The following is a 10,473-nucleotide window of genomic DNA, read 5'->3' on the forward strand; positions in this document are numbered from 1 at the left end:
CATAATATGATACTTTCAAGCACACCATATGTCATTTTAGGTGAAATGTTCAAATTAAAACTATAAATTATTACACCCATATTATTACCCCACCAACCACACTTAAGTAGGTATTACTTCTGCCAAACCCTTTATTATATATAATACACAAACAATATTACATAGAAGAAAAGTAATTTGATAAATTCATTATCACCTATAATTGTGCACTTGGAGCTAAATTTTACTTTTACCTTTACATGGTCAGAGAATTTATAAATCATTATCTAGAATATATTGTCTTTTACCCATCAAAGCTATTTCTTTATCTGTTTATGTCACATTAACAAGATGTATCCATAATTGTCCCAATCACTTCTAGGGAATCTCCTTCCTAACCTCATTTTATATGGACAACAAAGAGAATTTATTATCACATAATTTTTAATCATTTCAGTCTATATCTCTTTATTGCCTTAGACATAGTCTACTGATTAATGTAATTACTGAGTCTCATATAATGAGACCTCCTTCTTTTCATCAACTATTAAAGTATTTTATTACATTGGGGACTTTCAAATTATGTCCTCTTTTATATTCCTACTGACTGTGAACCTGTATTTTTTCTATAACTTTACAGCAGTAATCTCTCTAGTTTTCTTTTAAATAGAAGTATATAAAGTCCCACTTATAGTGGTATTCCTTATTCAATGTATTTGGCTGTGAAAAAATCATAGGGAAGATAAAAGAAAACCTTCAAATGATGTTAAGTGTGTAAATTGATTAATGAAAAATAAAAAAAGAGATCATATAAAGTTATCTTAAGCTTTAAAGAGTTGACTTCTAAAGAAAAAGAATTGGGAAATTATTAGAATATCAGGAGTTCAGAGCAGAAATGAAGTGAAATGATATAATAAGAGATATCAGAATTTATTTTTACTTCCAACTTGTAAGAGTAAAACAAAAGAAAGCCTAACTTAGGTTAGGTTGAATTCCATTATAAATGGTAGACAGGCCCACAGTCAATCTGCTTTTTTGTATCTGAAACACATTAATATCATAAAAATATTTAAGTTACAAGGTTTAGCCAAAAGGCCAGTTTGTGTATATTACAATTCTATCCTAACTGATTCTGCCTTCTAACTAAAGTAACTTTCCATCTGTCTTCTTAACTTTCTGTCTCCTTTAAGATCTGCGAGGATTTACATCACCTACCCCATTCTCTTACACATCCACATATTATTCTAATAGTCCAGAACTATCTTAGTAAGCAAAATATGCTTCTCCACTGCTGATAAAAAAAGATAACTCTTCCACCTCACTTCCAAGAGCCAGGATAATGAGCCTGCACAGAGGCAACTTAACCATTATTTTCTGGAAAAACAAAACTACTCATTCCCCTGAGAGTCAATTTGTTAGATTTGTGGGGAGGTATTTTTCTTCCTATACTGGAGAAAATGGAAAGAATGGGAAAATCAGCCACTATCTGGATATTCTGACCTTTGAACAAAATGAACAAGGCTATTAGATTAAGGATTCAATCTATAATTTCAAGTGTCACAGATAAATTTTGCCTAATCTGAAATGTGTCTGGAGTTTGAAAATGGATATAAATAAACAAAAAAAATCTCCTCGTGACACTGTCTGAGAACACCTCAAAAAATAGCAAGATCAATGCTGTTATAATTTCAATTTCTACAATTTCTAGGTAACTAACACTGGATTTATCTTTCTCATTCACAAATGCCCACATTGACTTTGGAAAATATATTCATGAACTCTCTTTTGATACTGACTTAAATTGATTCCCCTAAATTCAAGGTCATGTGGCCAGGCCACATTTTCATCATGTTTTTCATGCCCTTCTTTTTTCCTCTCCATTTTTTTTTCTCTGAATAGGTAATAGAATCAGTGGTGAGGAAAGGATTTACCAACTTGATGGAATTTACCAACATGTCATATCTGAACCCAAAGACAGTGATTCTGATTGGGATCCCTGGACTACAGCATGTGCAGTTTTGGATTGGATTTCCCTTTCTTGGTGTATGCCTGGTGGCTCTTCTAGGAAACATTTTCTTGTTAATCATCATCCCTACAGAACGCAGTCTTCACCAACCCATGTACATCTTCCTGGCAGTGCTGGCAGCCACTGACCTAGGTCTCTGTGTAGCCATTGCTCCAAAGATGTTGGCCATCTTCTGGTTTGGCTCTTGCTCCATGGCTTTTGATGCCTGCCTCACCCAGCTCTTCTTCATTCATGCCTTGCAGGGTATGGAATCTGGCATTCTGTTGGCCATGGCCTTTGATCGCTATGTTGCCATCTGTGATCCTTTGAGGTACACATCCATCCTTACACCTTTCTTTTTAGTTCTGACAATTCTGATGCTGGCAATCCGGACAACAGTGCTTGTTGGGATTTTGCCCATTCTACTTAAACGACTACAATTTTTCCAGTCTGTGGCTATTGGTCATTCCTACTGTGAGCATATGGCTGTGGTCAAGCTGGCTGCAGAAGATGCCCATATCAACAAGTCATATGGGCTTTTTGTAGCTTTTGCAATTCTAGGTTTTGACATGATCTTTGTCTTGATCTCCTACATTCTAATTTTTCAGGCTGTTTTTCGTCTTTCCCAGAAGGAGGCACGACATAAAGCATTCAGCACCTGTGCTGCCCATATTGTTGTCTTCCTGGAGTTTTATATCCTTGCCTTTTTTTCCTTCTTCAGCCACCGCTTTGGACATGTGTCACCCCATGCCCATATCCTATCATCTACCATCTATCTTCTTGTGCCCCCTGCACTTAACCCCATTGTCTATGGTGTGAAGACCAAAGAGATCCGCAGGAGAGTCAAACAGATTTGTATCCTGAAGCCTGACACACAGAAGTGATCTGAAAATATTGTAGTATGACATAGGAAATGTATGTATTTATCTGTTTAAGATGGAAACTCCATCTTGTACCATGTCTATCCTGGTGAAGTTTTTATATTATAATGATCTTCCCTAAATAATCCATATTCCTGAAACAAGAACACTCAGAATATGAGATAAATTTTAGTGAAAATATATATGTATATCATAAATTCCTATTATCTTCCATCTCTCCCTTTCTTCTTTTATCTTTTCTTATAATCTTGGTATGATAATAAATAATATAGTTTTGTATCTACCATAATTGGTGCTAAAAAAAAAGTACCCTTCTTTCTTCATGTGGTGGAAAACTTTGTGAATCATCTACAAACTAAACATATTTGTACTTTTTTCTTGAATTGAAAGTGACCAAGTTTACTTAAAAAATCTTATAATTTTTACCATTATGAAAACAGAATGTGAATGCTTTGGTGACTGGCTCTTCAATTATGAGAAGAATGTGCTAGACAAACTACATTTTTGTGGCCACCAAATTTTATATATTTCAAGAGTTGATTATAAAATGGTGAAATTCACTATTGCTAAGAACTATAGGGAAACACACTGCTCCTGAAGTAAAAATGTGTTTGTGTGAATAAAAATCTCTCTATCAATGAAGATTTTGAAATAGTGAGTGAATGATCCTCTATAAGGTGGCATTCTTCCTATATGGCAGGTGGGGTTTCAAGAATATTATAGCAGTTGTAAGTCCCACTGGCTGGGTTGGGTCAGATATATCAGAAACCATTGTCAGCAATAAATATATTTGCAATATATTTGCATATAGTATCTAAATAAAGACACTCTTCATTCACAGCATAGAGAGTAGAAGATGTCACATTTTGAAGGATATTATTATTATTGGCAGGTACCAATTGTAGCTATAATTATTTTTAGTAGGTGGAAATGTGAATTGATAAATAGATGGTTGTTGGAGTGTTTACTTAGGAAAAATGAGTACTTCTTTCCTCTATGTGGCTTATCTCTCCAAACTTATCCAATCTAGCATTTTTTTTTCTGTAATAGTACCTGCAGGGGATTGAGAGTCTTCACTGTGAAGTAGGAACCAGAAGATAAGCTAAATGCCTGAGTTATGGGAGGAAACTGGTGTCACACTGAAAAAGGGATGTTGTCTTGGAAAGAAAGAGATGTGTCCTGGCTCCATGGATCCCTATAATCTCTGATACATAAGCCAGGTGCTTTGGCTATGTTGGAATCTCCAGAGGAAAAAATCTAATTCACAAAACTGAGAAAAGACCATATCCATACATGAGAACTGGTGTGGATTGTGAAAAGCAATCCACTGGTGAATAATGATTGAGATGTTTGGTAACATAATTTAGAACCTAGAGAGAAAGTAAAATTAAAAAATTGTATTATGTTTTGCAAACTATATTTTTTAAGCATGGCAATAAGTATATCATTCATATGTGATCTTGTCACACCCTCATGAAGAATGAACTGTTTTCTCCCTGGCTGGGTAGCTCATCTGGTTAAAGCATAATCCCTATATGCCAAAATGCCAAGGTTGTGGGTTTGATCCCTGGTCAGGGCACATATAAGAATCAACCAATGAATGCTTAAATAAGCAGAATAGCAAATTAATATCTCTTTCAAATCAATAAAAATACAACAAATTAAAAAGTGAACGCGTCTATATCTTTCAATAAATTTGAGACCTGGCAACTGCTATGAATGCAGCAGAAGTCCATATGTGCCAGTTCTTGAAGAGTCTTTAAATGATATTGTACCTCTTCTTATTCTTATGCCACCATGTAAAAACCCCCTGAGTTCTATTGTGATGGAAAGGAATCAGTGTGGAGGTGAACTGAGGTGCCTGACATCTGAGTGAAAAAGAGGCCTTGTCCCTGGACCTGGATTCCTATTCCAAACACTATCTGCAACTGTTTGAGGGACTCCAAGTGAGAACTGCACAGCTGAGTCCAAGCAATCAACGGAAACTTGAGGAAAAAAATCATAAATTATTGTTCAAAGCCACTAAGTGTTGGGGCGTTGTATTACACAAAAAATAAACACATAAGGGAAAATGATGTCAAGTGTTAAATTCTGCAGTAACAAAAGCCTAAAACATGCAGCATTGGCTTTGAGAGGATGTACAGAAGCTTAAAGGGTGCTAATGCTTATGAAGGCTTTAAATAGAGTGACAAAATTGTTATTATGTACCAGAGAATAAAGGTATATGTGCTTTGTAATAATGGAACAATCAACAAAACTGTCACCCTTTTTCACATAGGAAAAAAAAATATATATATATATCCCCAATGAACCTATGGGTTTGATAAATGAAATTTCCAGGGAATGTTGAAAGTACCACATCTAATAAAATATGTATAGAAAAAGATGAGTCAAAGAAGTGTTTAACTTTCAAGTAGGCCTCAGAGAAACCATAAAGGCTTCTGGTCATTCTGAGTTCGAACACAAAACTCTTTCTCATTCACTTTTTCTTTAGACATTATATACTTAAAGGCTGAGCTGGCCTCTGGGAAAAAATGATGTATTTTTAAGACACTTTGTTATTCAGAAGAACTGCCAGGTTAGACTGAAAAGGATAGTGACATCTAAAAATGAAAAGCATCATTGTAATCCCCAACTTATTGACTTAGAAAGATGAAGTGAAAATGTGAGTCCTTTTTAAAAAAGTGATAACTCAAAGTATAAAGCCTAGATCCTAGAGGATAAAACCAAGAACCACAGAGGGAAAAAGAATTATCCTTATGGAGCAAAATAGGACTCCAAATCAAGAAACTGGCAATATGTGCCTTAAATTTCAGTATGCTATTCACCGGCAACTGCATGTTCCATTTTTCTCCCTCTCTGCAATAGATTGTTTCTGCAGTTATCCTTTTGCTGTATTAACATTGCATGTTGGCAATGTAAAAAGCAAATGACTTATCTCTTCCATTAATATGTATTCAGGGAAAGAGAAATCATATTTCAAGAACTATATACAAAGAACCACACAAAGGAAAGCTCAGATATAATTTAGACGATGAAAATTTGGATGAATGCCAACATAGCATGACACTTGAAAGTTTCGAGGAGGTGTGAATGTTTGGTGCAAATGAGAGAAACTATGCCTAACTATCTTTGCCAAAGATACATAACAATGTCTTCTAAACTTCATGTTTTTCTGCAATGCAACCATCAGGAGTCTATTTCTCATTCCCTTGACTTTGGTCAAATTCTATGACTGCTTTGAACAATAGAATACTACAGAAGTGATGCTGCATAAGTCTTGTATATAAATCCTATTTAGCCTAGTAGCTTCTGCTTTTTATCATTTGAAGTTCTAAAACATCAGGTGAGAAATTCAGGCTAATTCTAAGGGACAGAGGCTGGGGAGGAGTAGTGAAGCACCAGGCTTGTCAATGTAGAAACCATATTGGATGATTTCCATCTATATGAACTTTCTGAGAATTTAGCTGAAGCCCCTTTTTTCATGCAACCATGTGAGAACTTAGAGTGAGAATGTTAAACCCAGTCAAAACAAAACTCAAAACTTAGGTTCGTTTGTAATGTACCAAAAATTAATCAAAATAATTGGGAAGGGAGATTGTAGTTGAAGAAACACACTGCCCCACTGAAGGTGAAACAGTGTGTTCTATGTAATATTCAGAAGTGGAGTTGAGATTTCACTATGAAAGGATCCTCATTGGCAAAGAATGTTGGCCAGTCAAAAAAAATGCTTCTTTTTTCCCTCCCCCCTGTCTGTCATTTCTCTGCCTCTTTTCTTTCCTTCCTGTCATCTTTCATTTCTTTCTTTTATTTTTAGCACATATATTAAATGTATAAGTTCATGCATTTTTTTATATTCACTTGCTTCATTCAAAGAAGTTATTTGAAATGGGCCTTGACATATTCAGCATGTTTATTAAATTCATATCATATACCACTGAAATTGTAGATGCTATAAAAATAAGTATAAACCAAACATTCATCATTAATGTTTAAAAAGATAATGTAAATAGGCGATTTTCATATTGTGTGCTATGTGTTATGACTCAAAGGATAAGATGACACCGGAGACCATTGAAAAGAATTCAACATAAAGTGAAGGAAAAAAAGAGGCAGGAAGTTAGGAAAGGCTTAAAAAGGAAGTATTATCTAACATGGGCTTTAAAAGTTGATAAAAAGCATGTAGATGTAGCATTCTGAGGGTAGTTGTTAATGTATTTGAGCAGATTTATGTATCTGAAAATGGGTGCAGTCAAATTGGAAGAGGTTAATAGTGATTTTGCATATTTATTAATAAAATTCATATGTGTATCACATATATATGTAAATATGTTGTGGATTTATACATATCTCAGGCAAAGGGTATGAATGTGTATAAATATAAGTATGATAACATGTTAGAGAGAGACAGAAAGATAGTGAGAAATGTTTACAAACAAATAAAATGATTGGATATATGTATATGAAAGAAAAAGCATGTGTATTTATATATGGTTGTATGAAATAAATATCACCTGTGTGATGTTTGTTCCAGGTAGACCTGGGGGTATCTAAATTATGAACTTTAAGGATGGGGAAATGGTCATGATTTATACATATAGGTCACTTGGTTTATGAGTTGGTGTTTAGTATCATTTTTAAAAACTGAGACAAGTGTTTAGAACTTGCTTATGTGTAGTGAAAAAAATCAGTTTCTGGGTACAGTCCTTGCCCTTAAAGAAATGTCAGTGTAAGGGCAGTGGTAAGGCATGTAGACTAATATCTGAAGTAAAGGACAATTCACAGACTAATGAATGTCACAGAGGCTGAAAGTGTTTGGCAGTACAGAAATAGCAGGTTGGTGTCATTTGAGGACAGACATTAAGGAGAACAAATTAAAGAAAATGTCTCTTGAGGTGGGAAGGATTTCAGCTAAGAAAAATCAAGGGGAAATGCCTCCCAAGTAGCACCAAAAATGAGCTAAAGTAGCAAGAAATGTGTAGTTTCTTTACAGATAAAGCAGTGGGTTTGGCTGGATTGATGCCTGTCCTGTGATTTAGTGAAAATAAAGCACATGGAGGCCCCGGCTGGCGTAGCTCAGAGGATTGAGCGCAGGCTGCGAACCAAAGTGTCGCAGGTTCAATTCCCAGTCAGGGTACATGCCTGGGTTGCAGGACATGACCCCCAGCAACCACACATTGATGTTTCTCTCTCTCTCTCTCTCTATCTCCTTCCCTTCCCTCTCTAAAAATAAATAAATAAAATCTTAAAAAAAAGAAAATAAAGCACATGGAAAAGCAGACTGGAGTTAAGTCATGCAATTATTTTAATGTCATGCAATGGAGTTAAGACTTTATCTTGAGAAACAGGCTGTTGAAGATTTTAAGTACGTTAAAGAAGATATTTCTTTGGAAAATACAACTCCATTTGCAGAGTTAATAACAACTTTGAATATTAGAGAAATTGATTATATGAAGATTAGTCAAAATAATTTTAAAGTATAGAAATTTAAAGTGATAAAGCATAAGACAGAAAAAGGTACTGGAAATGTGCAGAGAAACCCTGGTCATTATTTGGGTGAGGGGAAGCAAATAAAAAATAATTAAGAGCATCAGGGTTTTAAGCAATTTAACAAGTCAAATGAGAAAAAACTGGAGAATATAGAGGGATAATATAGTGGCAAAGAGATTAAGAGTTTGGTTTGGAAAGACTTAAGGTTAAGGTGCATATGAAGAGTGGTTCACAAGACTGTTTCAATGAGCCTTCTGGAACACAGATATAATGCACGCTTTAAGATACAGATTTGGACGTCTTAATTGTGTGAAAACAAATTGAAGTAGGTAAAAGGGAAAAAGTGAAGCTAGAGAAAAAATAGCTTCTTTAGGTTCTTTTGTATCCCCCATGCTTTCCCATCAAGGCCAGTCTACTGCATATTGTTTCCATAATTTGACACCAACAGTAACTCTCTAAAGAAGACTATTGTTTAGAAGATTTTCTTCAGAATAGTCTTCTTTAGGGAGTGGTGGGGGAAAAATGGAGACAACTGTACTTGAACAACCCTAAAAATGTGAAAAAAAAAATAACAAAAAACTTTTTTAAAAATTAAAATTAAGTATGAAAATGCATAAAAAAGACTATTCTCTATTAAAACCCTTCAAATAAAAAAGATCTTTACTCATATGATATGATCACAGATATTTTTACATAATTATTTCCATTAGGATTATTCTCCATGATATATAATTCTGCATTGGTAAAATATCTAAAACATATATGTAGTAGAAAAATCATTAAATCTAAAAAAAATCAAGACAAATATTTTTGCCCATAAGTCTTGATAATATATTCCTAAATTCATTATTAACTCATTTGAAATAATGTGCTTCCAATTCATGGTATATAATGCATTTACATAAATAAAATTAACAACAAAATATTTCCTGTGTTATTACTTGCATAAGCATTTGGGGAGGGTTCTGGTCATGAAGGTTTCATAACATCTACATTCCGATGGAAATAACTTGTCTCACTTATGTTCCCATACTGAATAAATCCTCCTTTTCCTTGCTTTGGTTATTTCTTTCCCCATGAAGACCCAAATCTGACAGATATTATCTCTACCTCCAACTTAACCTGATTTCTAGCTCCATACCCCAGATCTTCTGTCTACCTCAGGTAACAACCTCAGTCTCCATGACAGTGCAGGATCCGCAGTATCCACTCCCTCATTTGCTTGGTCCGTACTCCATATATCAAGGGGTTGATCATGGGAGGCACAAGGAAGTAAAGATTGTCAATGATAATCTGTAGATGGGGAGCCATATGATAGCCTAAAATCTGGGCTAGGACAGAAAAGACAACAGGAGAATAAAAGAGAGCAATGACACAAAGATGAGAACCACATGTGCTAAGAGCTTTTCCCCGTGCCTCCCAAGAGGGTATCCGAAAGACAGCACGAAGGATCAACCCATATGAGAGAATGATAAAAAACAGATCGAACCCCACAGATGCTACAATAACCATGAGGCCATAGATAATGTGGTCAGAGATGTCTCCACAGGCTATTTGTACCACAGCCATGTAGGCACAGTAGGAATAAGCAATGATGTAGGTTTGGAAGCTTTCCAGTCTTTTTGCTAGGATGGGTGTTGGGGTCAGCACGGTCACTGCCCTTGTTAGGACAGACAATGCCATCTTCACAAGCATGTTGTTAGCAAGGATGGTGGTATATCTCAGAGGGTGCCAGATAGCCACAAATCTGTCAAAAGCCATGGCCAGGAGAATCCCAGACTCCATGACGTAAAACAATGGGATGAAAAACATCTGTGTGAGGCAAGCATTAAAACTGATTTCTTTGGCATTCATCCAGAAGATACTCAGCATTCGGGGCACAGTGATACTGACCAGGGACAGGTCAACAACTGATAGCATGGCCAGGAGGAGAAACATGGGTTCATGAAGACTCTTGTCCACCCAGATGATGCATAAGATGGTGGCATTGCCAATGACTGCAATGACAAAGACCAAGAAAAAAGGCACAGAGAACAAGCCATGGGATGATTCTAAGCCAGGAATTCCAGCCAGGACAAATATCAAGGGCTGAGGAATGGAACTGTTGCAAGAGAACAT

At 35.5% G+C, this 10,473-nt stretch overlaps 2 protein-coding genes across 2 annotated transcripts; one reads left to right on the plus strand and one right to left on the minus strand.

Annotated features, from left to right (window-relative positions):
* The first annotated feature begins 1,917 nt into the window (after nucleotides 1–1,917).
* Nucleotides 1,918–2,868, plus strand: LOC123819220 (olfactory receptor 52A1-like). The gene has a single exon (XM_045839534.1). It carries the CDS (start codon nucleotides 1,918–1,920, stop codon nucleotides 2,866–2,868), a length of 951 nt encoding a protein of 316 aa, XP_045695490.1.
* A 6,660-nt stretch (nucleotides 2,869–9,528) lies between these two features.
* LOC123819190 (olfactory receptor 52K1-like) lies at nucleotides 9,529–10,473 on the minus strand. Its single transcript, XM_045839483.1, has one exon. The coding sequence runs from the start codon at nucleotides 10,471–10,473 to the stop codon at nucleotides 9,529–9,531; it is 945 nt and encodes a 314-aa protein (XP_045695439.1).

This window comes from Phyllostomus hastatus, unplaced genomic scaffold, assembly GCF_019186645.2.
Source record: "Phyllostomus hastatus isolate PE091 unplaced genomic scaffold, TTU_PhHast_1.1 phas_contig_304, whole genome shotgun sequence".
In the NCBI taxonomy this organism is placed as follows: Eukaryota; Metazoa; Chordata; class Mammalia; order Chiroptera; family Phyllostomidae; genus Phyllostomus; species Phyllostomus hastatus.

Bases quoted from the DNA above. Each gene is read 5' to 3' on its own strand.
- LOC123819220 (XM_045839534.1), top strand. From the start codon at position 1,918: ATGGAATTTACCAACATGTCATATCTGAACCCAAAGACAGTGATTCTG.
- LOC123819190 (XM_045839483.1), bottom strand. From the start codon at position 10,473: ATGTTCTCTTGCAACAGTTCCATTCCTCAGCCCTTGATATTTGTCCTG.